The 17593-nt window shown below is 29.7% G+C and overlaps 2 protein-coding genes across 2 annotated transcripts; one reads left to right on the top strand and one right to left on the bottom strand.

Annotated features, from left to right (window-relative positions):
* Positions 1 to 6259: 6259 nt before the first annotated feature.
* LOC125814643 (long-chain-alcohol oxidase FAO4A-like) lies at positions 6260 to 15768 on the top strand. Its single transcript, XM_049494114.1, has 4 exons — positions 6260 to 6688; positions 7195 to 7464; positions 13256 to 14680; positions 15372 to 15768. Exons 1-4 carry the CDS (start codon positions 6470 to 6472, stop codon positions 15762 to 15764), a joined length of 2307 nt encoding a protein of 768 aa, XP_049350071.1. The 5' UTR covers positions 6260 to 6469; the 3' UTR covers positions 15765 to 15768.
* Positions 15769 to 16664: 896 nt separating this feature from the next.
* LOC125814697 (peamaclein-like) lies at positions 16665 to 17290 on the bottom strand. Its single transcript, XM_049494169.1, has 2 exons — positions 17206 to 17290; positions 16665 to 16849 (listed from the first exon to the last, which is right to left on the bottom strand). Exons 1-2 carry the CDS (start codon positions 17288 to 17290, stop codon positions 16665 to 16667), a joined length of 270 nt encoding a protein of 89 aa, XP_049350126.1.
* Positions 17291 to 17593: the final 303 nt, after the last annotated feature.

Genomic DNA, 17593 nt, shown 5'->3' with positions numbered 1-17593 from the left:
TGCTAAGGATTAATATTAACATTGATTTTTTTTTGTGTGGAGGTTTTAAATCAATTAAAACGGTTTTGACATTTGCTCACAATAATGGTCTTTCATTATTGTCTTTTTAATGATGAATTAAGAGAGGTCATAAAAGTCAATTGTGGTTACTATGTAGGCTAGCTTGATTATACATTTATTGTATTAGTCTTTTATTAATATATTTAATTAATAGATCATGTATAAAAGTGAAATTAAAAATGCTAAAAAAAAACAAGAAAATAGATAAATAGATGGTGGCCATTGAGACATGCCACATCAGCCTAGCCTACATTCAGCTTTATATATATACTAGATATTAGGTTCCCGCGCTAGCGCGGGACCAATATATATTACTTCCTCCGTCTCATTTTATGTGAGGTAATTTGATTTGCCACGGAGTTTAAGAAAGAAATGAAGACTTTTAAAACTTGTGGTCCAAAATGAATTATATAAATTTGTGTGACTGTAAATTATTTCATGGTTAAAATAAATATTTTATAGTCAAATTGTTACTTAATATAGAAATGTGACATTCTTTTGGGACTGACTAAAAAGGAAAGTAAGTCACATAAATTGGGAGTAGTTCTTTGTTTCAATATATGTGACACCGATGAAATTTGGAGAGTTATATAATTTTTTGTATGTGATTTTGTTAAATATATTTTGAAGTTGTTAATTTATTGTGATTTATAGCTCTTCTTATATCATTTTCAAATAATATATATTACTCTTTCTGTTCCATTTTATGTGACGTAGGTACTTTTACGAAAGTCAACTAAATTTCTTATATGATTCTTAAATATTTTTAGTTGTTATTTTACTTTAATTTACAGTACTTTTTATGTTATTTTCAAACAAACTTCTTTTGTTTCAATATGGAATTAAAGAGTCAATAAAATTTCTTTTATGATTTTTAATTATGTTTTTTTTAATATCTTATATTATTACATTGTGATTTTCAGTACTTTTTATGTAATTTTTAAATATAGAACAAATTAAAAGAAAAACAAGAAAAAATTTAAATGAAGAAAGTAATAAAATATTCAAATATATATTAAAATGTTTAAAACTTTAAAACTCCACATATATGCACAAAATAATATACGGAAGACAAAATAATTTTTAAAATATATATTAAAGCTCTTTCTAATAATATCACATATTAATTCTATTTTTTTAAATATGACTCCTTCCGTATCAATTTATTTGAACATGTTTTTTTTATTTCACTTGAAAAAGAAAATTACTTCTTAATTTTAATTTTTTTACATAGCGTATCTATGATTATAAAATTAGAAATACTTTTTACTTTAATATATATGATATATTTTAAATTTAAGATTACAAAATTTAAAAATATTCTTCATATTTAACACTTCGTGCAAAAAAAAAAAGATGAAACAATTAAAATGGAAGAAACAATATAAATAATTTATTAATGAATGAATGAATTAAATAAATAATATTCAAAGATTCCTGGAGGATAGAAATTGGAAATAATAAAATATAAGAACAATGCAAGGAAAAATGAAATGGTGTACAAAAGTAATAATAGGGCCCACACAATTAAAGCCGTAAAAGAGGAAAAAAAGCAAATGGTTTTTGTGTCCAACAAAAAGGAAGTACATTTATGAAGCAGGCAAGTACAATCATATTTCAAGTTTGAAAAGTAATACCATAAAGCAACCCTCTATTTTGATTTATTTACACAAGTACCTTCATCGTCCGCCCCAAGTGGAGGCTATTAACTGATTTCGTAGTATTGAAGGTACTCAACACTTATGTAAAGTAAAGCATAGAATGACAAAAATAATCCTTAAATTGAGTGTATTTTCATGTAAGCACACGTGTTAACAGAGAAGAGTGTGCTTATTCGCTCTTCTTATATAGTAATATAGATTCACATTTTAATATTTTAAAAATTATTTAAATTCAAACGTCTTAATTAATAAAAAAAATAAGCCTTGGATTTTTAGGTTTTAAAAGCCTAATCTTAAACCCTCGGCCGCTACATCTAAATTCACATATTAATATAAAAATATTATTTAAATTCAGACGTCTTGATTAATAAAAAATAATAATACGCTAGACTTTTATATTTTAAAAGCCTAAATCTTAGACCCTTGGTCCCTATCGTTAGACTTGATGACAACAAGAAAGTATTTAAGAATATCAACGTGTATGCCTCTGCTCCGCATACCTGATGCGTCAATAAAATTAGTGATTTAAAATTAAATATTAATATAAAAAATTTTACGTAAAATTTTTTTAATTTTAATTTAAGTAAATTTGTTTAGGTAAGCACGAAACTTAAGATATAAAACAGATTTTTATAATTTGTGATTAAACATGATAAATATTTGTGTAATTATAATACTTTTAAAACTCGCAATTTTAAAATATCATAACATTTAATTGACTATAAAAAATCTCTCATGAAAGTTAGAGTAGAAAACTAAATTAAATTGTTTTTAAATTTGAAATATTGAAACGTTTCTTCTTTCGTATTGAATGATGCGAGAATATAATTGTAATATCTAAAAATGAAATAATTTATTGCGTGTTGAGTTATTTTGTTGCAATGATAGAAAGATGATATTTTTCTCGAAACCGAATAAAAAGGGATACAAACTTATATACACCCATATTTAATCTTGGGAAAATGCATAAGTACCCCCCAGCCTATGCCCAAAATCCTTGAGACACACCTAACCTTTACTAAGGTCCTATTACCCCCTCGAACTTATTTTTTAATTAATTTTCTACCACTTTTTGGCCTACGTGGCACTATTCTTGAAAAAATTGTCAACACGCGTTGGACCCACAAGATAGTGCCACGTAGACCGAAAAGGGGTAGAAAATTATATATAAAATAAGTTCGGTGGGGGGGGGGGGGGGGTAATAGGACCTTAGTAAATGTTAGATGTGTCTCAAGGATTTTAGACATAGGTTTGGGGGTACTTATGCATTTTCCCTTTAATCTTTAATTCGAATTATTTTGAAATATCTCTTCTTGTGTATTGGGTGGTGCAAAAATATAATTGTAATATCTATAAATGGAATAATTTGTCGCGTGTTGATTTATTTTGCTGCAATGACATCTATGTAAATATAAAAATTTCAAATCTAAATTATTCTCTATAAAAATGATTTCTTTTGTAAAACAAAATAGAAAGATGTTTTTTATGAATTGAACGAAATTTAAGTTGGACCTACACTCAACACCAAACCAATTTACTTTACTACTATAATTTAGTAATAAATTAGGTGATACATTTTATTTTCAAGTCTTAATTATAAGGGCCTATTTGGAAAGTTATTCTAATTGAATTTGATATTATTAACAATTTAGTAATAATATATATATAATAATTATAAATATAATATTTGATTGTACAAATTTGGATCTTTAATTCAAAATATTTTGAAACGTCTCTTCTTTCATATTGGGTGGTGCAAAAATATAATTGTAATGTCTACAAATGTAATAATTAGTTACGTATTGATTTATTTTACTGCAACAATATTTATATGAATATAAAAACTTTAAAGCTAAATTATTTTTTAGAAACGTGATATTTTTTCCGAAGCAGAATAAAAAGAGATAAACGTTTGCCTATACCCTACACTAAACTAATTTACTTTACTATGATTAAGTAATAAATTAGATAAAAATACACATAAATATGTTGTGTGGAACGTATGAGGGTCGAGAATTAGAATAAAAATTTATTTTTATTATTGTTATCATTTATTTATTTTTGTTAGAAGGTCCATAGGTAGTAGAGCATTATTTACTTTTTTTTTATTACTCTCTTACCATTTTATTCTTCAATTATTTTTTTATCACTTGTTGCTTCTTTGCTTCAATTGTTGTATTATTTGCCGTTGTTATAGTCTTTTTCTTCATTAACTTTTTATATACTTCTTTTACTACTATATTTCTTATTAATTTTAATATATTTTTACTTGAGTGGATGGTGCAGTGGAAACAACCTAAATCTTTACCAAGTAAAAATAAAATTGAGTACAAATCATCCTTCCTAGTCACATTGATACTGACGTGAATATGAGTATGTTATTGTTGTTTTTAGTTGACAAAATTGTGTGCCGGAAATTTAAAAAGTCTATAATATTTTTTTCATTTTAAAATAAATTAATTTTTTTCTATTTTTTAATTAAAAGGTATTAAAGTTAAAAGGGTAAAAATGTTCAAAAAGGTAAAATAGCATAATGTGAAATATGTTATTTTACCATTCTGACAAAATTTTCTGGGAAAAAGGATTTTCCATTTTGATATACCTGATAAAGAAGTTTTATAAAGGAGATCAAGATAATTACTTGTAACAAGGGGTAAACAACAAATATTTTTTTCATTTTCTCTAGAAAACAAAAAATCCAAATAATATTGAGAGTAAAAAAAAATGAAGAAGCTTTGTTTAGATTAGTGAAGAAGAAAAGAAAAACTACATAAGTATTTATACATGTGAAAATTAGCTCTATTATTAATTTCTAAAATTATATGTATAAATTTTTTTTAAAAAAAATAATTGGTAGAGGTAAAAGACAAGATAATAATTATTTAAGTTTACGAAAGTCTGTTTTTTGTACATATATACTGTAATTCACCTTACCCAAGCAGAAATTGGCGTTCTAGTTAAATTTTTGTTTGGTAAACGTGTTTTAATTACTTTGATTAGTCTTTTATATATAGAGAGGCAATTGTATACATGTGAAGTATGGGTATCGTATTATTTTATCAAAATTTATTATATTCTTTCTTTCGATTAATATTTATTGTTGTTGTTCATTTCTTCATTGCTCGAATTCTTTTTCTTAGACTCGCTAACTTGACTAAGTTTGTACATTTACAACACCCCACAATTAATTTTTAGTATAAAGTACAGAAATCTCAACATCCTATCCCGGAAGTTTTCCCAATTACCAAAATTCCTGATTTTTCATTGCTCTTAGATACATTTCTGGTTGTCCAATACATTGCAAATAATACATTACTTAATGGGAGGGATGTATCCGAAAGGAGATAGAGATGTATCTGAGAGGGGCTAGGAATGTATCCGAGAGGAGATGGATGTATCCGAGGGGAGATACGGATGTATCCGATAGGAGACTTTTGTATTTTTTTTAAACGGTAGGGACTTTAGAGATTATGATATCTTAAATTGTGTATATATGTATTTTTTCCTAATTTTAATTTTTAACATGACTTTAGCATTATTGTTTTTTTTTTCCGACCCGCTTTGAAATATTGTATTTAGGTCAAAGATCTATTAAAAATAATCTTTACCTTTATAAGATAAAATAAAAGTTATATATATATATTATCTTTTGAATTATACTGAATGTTGTTATTATTTCTGTTGTATTTATCAGGAGTCAAAGTTGATAGAGTTAAATGAGATATTATTTAAGTTTATTATGAAAGGCAGCTTTATTGTATTTACTGTAGTTGCCAAAATAGTAGTTGGTATTTTAATTAATTTGATTAGTCTTATTAATTTTAAAACAGGAAATTAAGTAAATTATCTTGATGATTCAGGCCTCATGCATGTGTTTGTTTCAATACTTAATTAGGCCATTAAATATGTTTAGTTATATTAAGAAACTCAAACACTTATTTATCTTAAGACTCACTAAGATGTTGTCTATAAACGACATCAATTATCATCACTAATCACCTCTTTCATCACATTAATTAGGTGAAAATACACACCACCAAAAGATGTGATGCAGCAGATAGGGATATTCTTTCCTTAACCAGAGGTCTTGGTTGAGCCCTGAGATCTGGGTATGGAAAAATCCTTGGTAAGGAGCGCTTCCCCCCGAATGGGCCCTGCAGGGCGCGAATCCGAAATAGGTGAAAATACACATTAATTAATTGTAATTAGTTAGCTATATATCTTTTTTTATTACTTGTTGTTTCCTTTTCTTTGGTTGTCATATTATTTGTTATTGCTATAGTCCCTTTCTCCGTTATTTTTTACATAGTTTTTTTACTACAACGTTTTCTTTTCTTACTGATTTTGATAAGTCTTACTTAAGCGAAGAATCTATCGTAAACAACCTACACCTTCACAAAATGAGGTTACGACTGCGTACACATCATCCTTTTCAGATCCCGCTTCCAATTATCATTGTTTTTAGCTTATAAAAGTGTGTGTTAACGATAATTTTGATATATCTAATAAAGAAGTTTTATAAAGGAGATCAAGATTTACTTGTACCAATTCTTTAAGAAACCAATTTTTCTACATGGACCACTATATGGTACGTCGATATTATCTAGAACACAAGAAATAACACCCTCTCCCTATATATGGTGCCCATTCTCGTGGTGATAATTGAGGCTAGGTATACTCTTTTTCATTCATAAATTCACATAATTTTTCTTATCAAATAAAATAGAAGAAAAATAAAACTATAGAATATGGCTTATCAAAATGGTGGAAATATGGAGAAAGGGAAGGATGTTGCAAAAAATGGACACTTTGGCTCACTTTCTATTAGTCAAATGGATTCACTTAGTGCTATTTGTGACACTTTCTTGCCATCCATTGATACTAATTCTCTTCATCAAGAAAATATGGATGATTCTGTCATCAAATTCCTTCACACTTCTGCTTCCATGAATGGAACTCCTCAACATGTAAGACTTCTCAAATTTCCTTTTTATTTTCTTTGGTGGGGTGGGGTGGGGTTGGGGAATTAAAGTATAGGGAAGAGAAGAAACAAAATTAACTTGTTTTACAACACTCATATTGTTTCATTTTTTTGGTTGGAAAAAAGGCATAATAATCAGATTTCCAGCTACACACTTATACCTTACGAAGACCTTATAGCTCTCCGGACATTTTTGAAGTGTAATTTAACTTGACCACCCTTTTTGAGCCAAATATATTCATAGGAAAAGTAAATTATTTGACACACAAAGGGCGGAGCTACATGATTTTAATCGATGAACTCAAAAAATTATAATGATCAAGTAGGATAATTAAAATAATTAACCTCTTCAAGAATTGATTTATTGATCCCTAGTGTCACATCCTTTTTTTAATCTCCTTGTTATCATCCTTTATTGGGTACAATTTTCCCATATATGTTTCTAATTCCCATACAAATCTTTTTAAATTGCTTTTTTATTATAATTTGTAGCTTGCATGGATGGTAAGTGAAAGAATACAACACCCTAAGCTAAACTTATGCAAATTAGCTCTATGGTTACTATCAACAAGGATAGGAACTTTCATACTTTGTGGCAAGGCAAGCTTGTCAAGCCAATTCCCATATTTGCAAAACTTCTCTAGAGTTACACCAAACAAGAGGGAAGAAATAGTTCAATCATGGTCATGCAGCAACTTCAAACTCATCAAACTTCTGTTTGTTGCCTTGAAAGTTCTAACTCTCCTTGTATTCTTCACTCAGGTACGATTTTAGTTATCTGCACTGACAATATAAATGTCTAAATTTATGTGTTGTCGGGGGCATGGCCGGAGTTCAAGTGAGTTTAGGAAAATCCCAATATAATGGGGGTAAACCTCAGTGCTGAATCTAGGCAAACTCTATGCGATGGGGATAAACCTCAGCAAGGACGTTTTAAAGCCGTGTGGGCCTAAGTCCAAAGCACATGAGATATGTTGGGTATATAAGTAAGTAGGTCTTATCAACTAGGAACACGATTTAAAGCCGTGTGGGCCTAAGTCCAAAGCGGATAATATCACTTGCAGATTGAACCGTTATATGGTTATAGTTAGTGTTCTTTTTAAGTGATCTGATAGTGAAAGTATTTTTTTACCTTGTTAGTATATAAAAGTTGAAATCTTTAATTATAAGTATAGTTATCTTTTATAGTATAAAAATTCTCTTACACTACCTTTAAATATAAGGTAAACTCATTTAGGTAAAAGACAGTTCAATATACTAAACTCTTTCTATTCGTTGAATTTAAGAAAAAAAAATTGAACGACAAAAATCTATTATAGTTCTGTTTGTGCTTTAATGGTGAACGTACCACTTGCACCAACCACCTTGAAGGTGGCTTCAAATTGCATTTAATATATATATTTTTCCTTTTTGGTTTTGCCCATTTCTTTCCTTTTATGGAATATCTTTTTTGTCTTATTTATCCATTCATTCGTCATTCACAATTAATAAGGTTAACAAAACTGTTATGAAAAAAATGAATAAGCCATTCAATTTCATCAAATTTCTTCATTTCAAAATAAGTGTTTTAATCAAATACACTCTCTTAGAGGGTGTTTGGATTGGTTTAAACTTTTAAGTCGGTTTTTGATTTCTGGAGTGTTTGGTAAATATAAAAAAAATGACTTAAAATAAGTTAGGAAGTGTTTGGCAAGGTAAAAATGACTTAAAATAAGTTTAAAATAACTTAAAATAAGTCAAAAACCAAAAATAGATATCCCGCCATTTTTTATTTTTTGACTTAAAAATCATTTCAGTTTAACTTATAGATATGAGCTATATGACACACATGAAAAATACATACATTTAATATTGTTGGTAGTTAGGGGCGAATTAATATTGATTTTTTTACCTAAAAGATTTGAGGTCGATTGTCACTTAGTTTCTTTTTTCCCTTTTTTTTGGTGCCTATTCGCCACTAAAAGTGCATTCATTGTACACCAACACATTAAATAGAGTTTTATGACATCCTTTCCACATGCATGGTCCCTCACTTTCTTCCTCATTAATTAATACGTCCACTATTAACTTTCTACACTTCTTAAGAAATTATAAATAGAAGGGTAATTTACTATATTACCTTTTGAATATAATAAATACAATATCTTGAAAAATGTAATAGAGAAATGACTATAATTAATAATAAGGATAAATTATAAATTAACTATAAATTATCCATTGATTTTATAAAGTGAACAAGTATTATTGAATATTCCAAAATAATATAGTGAACGACTATTATTGAACGGAGGGGGTAACAAAATGGCTAGGGAAGCATATCTACCTCCTTCAAAAAGTAGAAATCAAATTGTAAGCATTTACATAACTTTAAATTAGAGTACTCCTAAAGAAATTTGAAAATCAAATTAAACAACAAAAGAAGTACTCTGCCATTATCAGGGGCGGACCTAGAGGTAGTTGAGGGGATCAAACTCCCTTGATAAAAAAATACATTGTATGTATAAGATATATTTTTTAAAAATAATTGATGTCTACATATTGATTTTGAACCTCCTAAATGTAAGATTAGACGTTGATTTAGTGGTAGTGTTCAAACCTCACCTTGGGGTTCCAAGTTCAAATCTTAGACATTGTCTTTTTTCTTCGAACCCCTTTAATGAAAATTCTGAATCCGATATTGACCACAATCTTCTTTTTTGTTTTTTGATAATAACTGTCCGACTAAGTCTTAAATTGATGAATAAAAGCTATTAAGTTAACGTTAACTTGTAATCAGACATGTATCTAGGCTCTTATTACAGGTAGTTACACCAATAATAAATATATATATATATAGAAATGTACTTGTACGGTTATATTTGCTACAAAGTTCAACGTGGCTATTTCTCAAGCCTAGTAGTTACAAGAGGTACAACTTCTTGAGGGTATATAAATTAATGTACATGTTTATTAAAATTTTAAAATATAATGTACTGCCTAGGCAGTACATTTGTGGGTAAGTAGATCTGAAATTAGTTATGAAAAATAATATTTTGTTTTCCTTCCTTTAAATTAAAGTTGCCAACTCACTTTGTTCTGTCATGAGGTGCATTTGACATTCTTTGGTCCCCTTTTCTGTTATTTCTGTATCCTACACTTGAGGGTAGTTATGATTATTATTATCTTTGGTCCTAAGGATAGTTTTATAATATTATTTATCATTGCTATTATTATTTTTTATTATTTTCAGTATGACTTTTACTATTATAGTTATTTTATATACTTACTCTTTTGACATGCTTTTCTAGATCCGTAGGTTTATTAGGAATAGTGTTTTGATATTTATAAAATAGAGATATGCCGTGTGTATATCATTATTTTCAAATCTCACCTATAGAAGTACACTAAATATATTATTATCGAATGATAGTTATGATATTCCTCCAAGTTCGGTGCTACAATGAGGAATATATGATCTACAGACTTTTCTTTTTATAAATGGAAAATAGTATTTGTAGTCCCTAAGTTAGTGGTAAATATTATTTTTGTCTTTATGATACTATGTCTTGACATAATATTTATTTTTAATTAATGAAAGTGTATATTTTCTATTCTTTAATGTAAACAGTATATGTTATATCACTATTTATAGAATTATATTACTGTCAAATATAAGGAAGCATTACAAATTTAACATATGACATAATTATGTGGTGATTGATATGATTAATATGATTAATAATTATAAATTTATGATTATTCACAAACAAAATTTATCCCTTATATGATAGGTCTTTTTTCAATACCAACAACAATCAATGATTTTTTTCAATATTAACAACAATTATCAACCTTTTGAGCAAAGTTCCACACGTATTTTGCTACCGCTACTTCATTTCATATTACACATTCAATGATTTTTTATTACGATATGAGTCTATATCCTAGGTGTGATCGGTACTCAAGATCACAAATGACTTCAAACGGACCTTTGATATTGGCATGCTGCTAATGAACTGATATGACATTTTATAAAATGCAAGTGGAAACTAAAATTCATTTATCTGAAACATATACTTAATATAAGCTAAAGTAAAATAATCAGAAGATCCACAAGACTGAACAATTTATGTATGAATATAAGTCTCTACTAACTGGAATATAGAAAAGAGTTTGCTAGGACATCACACGTGTTAAAGCAAAAAGTCTCACATTGGTGGTTAATGAGATTGTAGACTCCTTATAAGGCTTGGACAATCCTCCTCCCTTTGAGCTAGTTTTGGGGTGTGAGTTAGGCATAAAACCTAATTTAACATGGTATCAGAGTTGAGCCCATCTCAACCAATGTTGGGGCCCAAAATAATCAAAAATTGCCCACGCACCAGATGCTAAGCAGTGGGCGTGAAGTGGGTCAAAAATTACCCACGTAGATGCTAAGCACTAGGCGTGAGGTGGGATGTTAAAGCAAAAAGTCTCACATTGGTGGTTAATGAGATGGGTGGACTCCTTATAATGCTTGGAACAGTGTTTTAAACGGCGGGGGCATGAGGCGGGCGTTTTACTTAGTATAGGAAGAGGTGTAAGCCTCGAGACGTGGGGTGTAAGCCTTATGGATCTTTAAATTTTTAATTTACAATATAGTATAATAATCTAATAACACAAAATTATAAAAATACATCAATAGTTTGAAATAATTACAAACATGATTAAGGAAACTCATAGAAAATAAAACTTCTAACATGACTATACAAGTATAAATAATCTAATATCTTAACTTCCTAGTAATAAAAGAATCATTGTTTCTAGAATTTTTTTTATCATACTATACAATTTACCCCCCTAAAAGAAAATAGTCAATGAACTTACTAGTATTATAGTAAAAACATCACTCCTTCATGAATAAAAATAAAATTACTTTCAAATAGCTAAATAAAATATGATAATTTTGTGACATATGACAAAACCATGAATACCAATGATAAGTGAAAAAGTAAAATTTCGCTACGTATTTTTAAAAGAATTGTTACGTAATATATAATCACCTTTATAGTGTTACCAAATAGTAAAGATGCGATACTACACTTGTTGTTTGAGTTGCTCTCAATCTTCTTATCTCTATAGATTAAAAAATTATTATGTATCATTCATTTATTCAAGAATTACGAGGGTCAACAATGTTAATTAAAAATTTTAATGCATAATTTGTGTAAGATCTGTTAGGCGAGTCTCGAGCGTTGGGTGTTGGCCGTGCTTAGGGCGTACAGTCGGGCGCTTCGGGCGTAAGTCTTGCAGAACTAATTCCCACACTTGAGTCTCGGGGCATTTTGTTAGAGCCCTGCCCCAGGGTGAGTCCCAGAAGAGTTTTTTTAAAACACTAGCTTGGACAATCCTCCTCCCTTTGAGCTAGCTTTTGGGGTGTGAGTGAGGTCTAAGACCTAATTTAACAACACCGAACTACCTTAAAATAAATATTATCTCTAATGAAATATCTAACTATTAGCTACTCCATAAAGTCCTCGAATGATGAGGCCTTAACAACATTTGATTGGAATGTTGCAACCTGTCTAGCCACAAGGCCAAGTGTGAATATCTAAATCTACATCATAAAAAAATGTAGCGAAGAGAAATGTATGCAGTCAGTATATGGAATGTACTGAGTATGTAAGATATAACCGGACATAATCATAAATTAATATAATAAAAATGAATGGCATCTCAAAATCTATATAATGATACAAGTACATAAAATTAATAGTAGTTTTACTGAAGAATTTCTTACAATCAACAAACACCATTTGACCTGACGATGTCCAATCTACGATCCCAATTGGATGAGTTATCCTATACCTTGCCAGAGTGCAGAACTTGTTTGTCAAATGTGGATCTACTAACTGAGCTTCAAAGGACTAAAGGAGTTTACCATCAAAGCAGCATACTCTTAAGTACCTAAAAAGTAGAGCCCTTTTTTGATACCGAGTTAACTCACAAACATCATTTACATATTAACTCGTTATATTTACTCCATAGATATTTGATTTTGTGCTGCATTTGTTTCCAACCCAAATACATTAGAGAAACTTTTCAATGCCCTTAGCATTATCAAGATAGATTGAAATTCCCCTTTGCAAAACATAAATACATCATAAGCAAATCAAAGATGGATTAGCTTGAGGCTTTGGAACTAAGTGTGATATTGTTTCCTTATTAGTCCGTTAAAATAAGTAACGATATATTTCTACATTTTAAATTAATTTTAAGTTTTAAACTTCTCATTTTATCTTACTCGTAAGTTCTAAAAGTCTTTATTTACTTTGTAAATTTCGTATCGAATTAAATTACATTATATAAATTAGAATATAATCAGTATAGAGAATATTCTTTTATGCTATTAGTTAATTGTCGTAGGGGGAAATCCGTCTTATTTTCTAGTTTACTAATTTTATTTTTCATGAAAACTTATCTATAATTATCTTAAATATATTTTGATAGTTTAAAAATTCAGTATATGCAGTAGTTAATCACATTGTTATATCTTATCCTTTTATATCTTATCCTTTCTTGGTGAGTTTTTCAGGTGGATGAGAAAGGCCAGAACCCATCATGGAAAGCACTAGGCTATTGTGGACAAGACCCGGATTTCAAGAAACAAAAACATGAAAAAATGAATAGTAAGCAAAGCAAACACGAAGAATTTTCAGACAAACGAGACGAACATTTATATGGACCACTTTACAAGGGAATCATTACCCTAAAACAACCACAAAATGCCCTATTCAATAAGCTCCAAAAACTAGGGTTTCATGTCTCAAAACCAAATTCATCATCAAATTGTCCTTCTTTCATCATAGAATGTGATGCAGTGGTAGTTGGTTCGGGCTCTGGGGGTGGAGTTATAGCTGGTGTTCTTGCAAACGCGGGACACAAAGTACTTGTTTTAGAAAAAGGAAGTTACCTAGCTAGAACAAATCTTTCCCTTCTTGAAGGACCTTCATTGGATCAAATGTTCCTTGGAAAAGGACTAATGATGACCAAAGACATGGAAGTTTTTCTCCTAGCCGGTTCCACCGTTGGTGGTGGCTCAACGATAAATTGGTCCGCCTCAATTGACACCCCATCACACGTTCTAAAAGAATGGTGTGATATCTATGAATTGGAAATGTTCCAAAGTGAATTCTACAAGGAGGCATTAGAAACCATTCGCGAAAAAATGGGAGTTCAAGATAAGATTGATGAAGAAGGGTTTCAAAACATGATTTTGAGAAAAGGGTGTGAAGAATTAGGGTACCATGTGGAAAATATACCAAGAAATGCACCGTCAAATCATAATTGTGGTTGGTGTAGCATGGGATGTAAAGATGGTAGTAAAAAAGGGACAAATGAGACATGGCTAGTTGATTTAGTGAAATCAGGCAATGGTGCAATAATTCAAGAATGTGAAGCTCTAGAGGTAATTCATGAACACAAAAATAATTACAACAAAAGTAAAGCTATTGGAGTTGCTTGTGAATTTCAACATGAAGGGGTGAAAGAAATTTTCATGGTGAAATCCAAAGTCACAATTGTAGCATGTGGTGCACTTAGTACCCCTTCATTGCTCAAGAGAAGTGGTTTAAAAAATCCAAATATTGGTAAAAACCTACATGTCCATCCGGTTGTATTTGCGTGGGGACACTTTCCAGATAGTGATGACAACGTAAAGAATTGGCCTGAGTCAAAGAAAAAGAGCTATGAAGGGGGAATAATGTCAGTAATGTCTAAAGTTGTCGCGAATTTCGAGGAATCGGGATACGGTGTGGTTATACAAACACCAGCATTGCACCCTGGCATGTTCTCAGTAGTAATGCCATGGATTTCAGGCCTTGATATCAAGATGAGAATGTGCAAATATTCAAGAACTGCACATATATTTGCTTTGGCAAGAGATAAGGGATCAGGAGAAGCAATTTCATCGAATTCAATATCATACAAATTGGATCAAATTGATGAACAAAATCTTAAGGTATGGATAGTTAATTACTAGTAGTATTATGCTAGCATTATCTTATTCTTCTATTTCATTACTAATGTTATTTCTTTTACTCTGATTATCCTATTATACTAGCATTATCTTATACTCTAATTTTATCTTTTTTATGTTCTTATCCTTAATATTTGTATAGTATTTTCTTTCTTCAATATTTTCATCAGAACTTTTTACTCTTTCATGATTTTCTAGAGCCAAGGGTCGTCTATCTTAAACAACCTCTCTACCCCCACAAAGGTAGGAACACTACAACAAAAACTACTTTTAGCGGCAATAAATATTGACATTAATAAAGAATACTAAAGATTTTACCGGCATTAGTTAAGTGTCATTAGAACCAATGTCGCTAAAGGCTTTAGGGACATATACAAAGAGTGCTAATTGCCGCTAAAAAGCGGCAATTAAGAATTAATTCCCTCTAATGATCATTTTTTATGTAGTGGAATAAGGTCTGCATCGTCCACCTTACCCTCCCCAAACTCTAGTTGTGCAAATTATTCTAGATATTTTAGTTCTAACATGAAGGCAAGGGGCATAACTAATATGTATGTCGAAGGGTGATCAGTTGAACACTCTTCGTGAGAAACCTCTACCGTGTACTATATATAGGTCAAATATTACCCTTAAATACCTCTTGATGAAATTTCTGACTTCGCCACTGATGTAGGTCGGTATAGAGAAGCTATTAAGAATCTTGGCAGCTGCTGGAGCAGAAGAAATTGGAACTCACAATGTAAAAGGAAAGAAATTGAAAGTGAAAGAATCAAGTGTTGATGAATTTGAGAGTTTTGTGAAAGAAGAAAGTTCAAGAGGATTTAAAAATCTCTCAACACCTATATGTTCAGCACATCAAATGGGAAGTTGTAGAATGGGAATTGATCCAAAAATATCAGTTGTAAATCCAAAAGGAGAAACATGGGAAGTTGAAGATTTGTTTATTGGTGACACAAGTGTTTTTCCAACTGCCCTTGGTGTGAACCCTATGGTCACTGTTCAAGCAATTTCATATTGCACTGCACAAAATGTGCTTCAAGTACTTAAGGCTAAGAAGATGAATTAAATGGGAAATTATTGCTAATGGATTGAGGATGATGAATTGTTACCTATTGTATCGTATCGTATTGATATTTTAAATAATACAATATTGTTCTGAATGTTACATACTTATATTTTGTTGTATCGTATTGTTGAATCGTTATTATATAGCTATGAAAAATGTTATTTTAATTTGTGTAACAATTTATTTGGTGTGATCACAACATTTCCCATAGTTTGGATGGTCGCTTCATTATACCTAAGTTTGTATATAAATTAATAAGACTTTTGTCAAGGTAAAATCCAAGGTTCAAACTCATTTTTTAAAATTTTTATTTTTCACTTGGTGTTTAGTATTTGTATTGGGGTCTGAGTAAATTCGGATTCGCTCATTGCAGGGTCCATTTTTGGAGACGACCAGCGCTCCCAACAAGAGTTTTTTCATTCCAAAAAGCTTGAATTTGAGACCTCTAATTAAGGGTGATGGAACCTCAATCATCCTACAACACCTAAATCTCATACAAACATATTGCATCAAGATGTTATCCACTAATACAAATACCAAGAGAAATTGTAAGCAACATAGAGATTTTCTCTCTCTTTTTTTTCACTATGAAACACAATTACAACCATGTTTGAACTAAGATACACATAAATACACCCACTCTTTCTAGTATTTTATTGCAAAGAACCAATTAAATACAAAGACAAATTAAAGAACTTAAAAGTAAAATAAAACAAGTTTATTTTCTGAGTTCAAATTATAAAGATTTTTCACACTATCAGGTCACACCAAGTGTTATTTGATCCATAGATATCATTATTTGAGTGACCTGATGATATAAATATCTTTTTACATTAACGTCGTATGAAACATAAACTCTTTATTTTTTTAAAAAGAGAAAGTTTATTAGCTCTTTAATATTTAAGGACATTTAGGTTTTCCCTTAGAGTTCAACTTGTCTCTATAACAAGGACATTCAGACTTGTTTCCATATGTGCCAGAAGGAACACAATTGCATGCAACACAACATATTCCACAATACTTCAAACAACGTTTCTTTAGTCCTGCCTTCCAACATCTTGCACTGCACTTTTGGTCACAATAACCTATTATTGACCACAAAAAAAAAATCTTACTCTCTCTGTTTAATTTATGTGATGTAGTTTGAGTTGAGTATACGTAGTTTAAGAATAAATTGACTTTTGAAACTTGTGGTTAAAAATAAGTCATAGATATTTGTGTGACTATAAAATCATTTCATTAAGGTTAAAATGAACATTTTAAAGTTAAATTATTAAGTACTGAATATAGACATGTATTTTTAAAAAAAACTGACAAATAAGGAAAGTAAATCATATAAATTGAGTAGTATATAAGAAGAATACAAAGCATATATGTGAAAATTGAAAAATATTATTTGCAATTTTTTTTTTTTAAAGAAATAGTGGAAAAAGAGTCTTACTTGAAGTAGCCATTGCTGCATTTTCAATGAAAGAGGAGCTAAAGAGTATAACAACAAGGAACAAAACAGTAAATGAAGTCTTCATTTTCTCTAGAAAACAAAAATTCCAAACAATATTGAGAAAAAATATATATGAAGAAGCTTTGTGTAGATTAGTGAAGAAGAAAAGAGGAAATTACATAAGTATTTATACATGTGAAATGTAGCTTTATTATTAATTTCTAAATTTATATATTAAAAAAGGAATTAAAGTTGGTAGAGGTAAAAGACAAGATGATAATTATTATCAAAAGTTGTTTTATATTGTACATAATGTAGTTGCCAAAGTAGAGAGTTGGTGCTTTAATTAGTTTTCTTGTGTTTTTTTTTTTGTTTAAATAGAGAAGCA

The sequence above is a fragment of the Solanum verrucosum genome, unplaced genomic scaffold (genome assembly GCF_900185275.1).
Source record: "Solanum verrucosum unplaced genomic scaffold, falcon-dt-bn FXZP01000268.1, whole genome shotgun sequence".
Classification (NCBI taxonomy): domain Eukaryota; kingdom Viridiplantae; phylum Streptophyta; class Magnoliopsida; order Solanales; family Solanaceae; genus Solanum; species Solanum verrucosum.
Note: the sequence above shows the minus strand (reverse complement) of the source record. Positions and strands in the feature narration are given on the sequence as shown.

Excerpts from the sequence above, each read along its gene's own strand:
- LOC125814697 (XM_049494169.1), bottom strand. The coding sequence starts at position 17,290 with ATGAAGACTTCATTTACTGTTTTGTTCCTTGTTGTTATACTCTTTAGC. Across the intron at positions 16,850-17,205 it reads TGCAGCAATGGCTACTTCAA|GTTATTGTGACCAAAAGTGC; the intron begins GTAAGACTCTTT and ends GGTCAATAATAG.
- LOC125814643 (XM_049494114.1), top strand. The coding sequence starts at position 6,470 with ATGGCTTATCAAAATGGTGGAAATATGGAGAAAGGGAAGGATGTTGCA. Across the intron at positions 7,465-13,255 it reads TCCTTGTATTCTTCACTCAG|GTGGATGAGAAAGGCCAGAA; the intron begins GTACGATTTTAG and ends TGAGTTTTTCAG. Across the intron at positions 14,681-15,371 it reads TTGATGAACAAAATCTTAAG|GTCGGTATAGAGAAGCTATT; the intron begins GTATGGATAGTT and ends CCACTGATGTAG.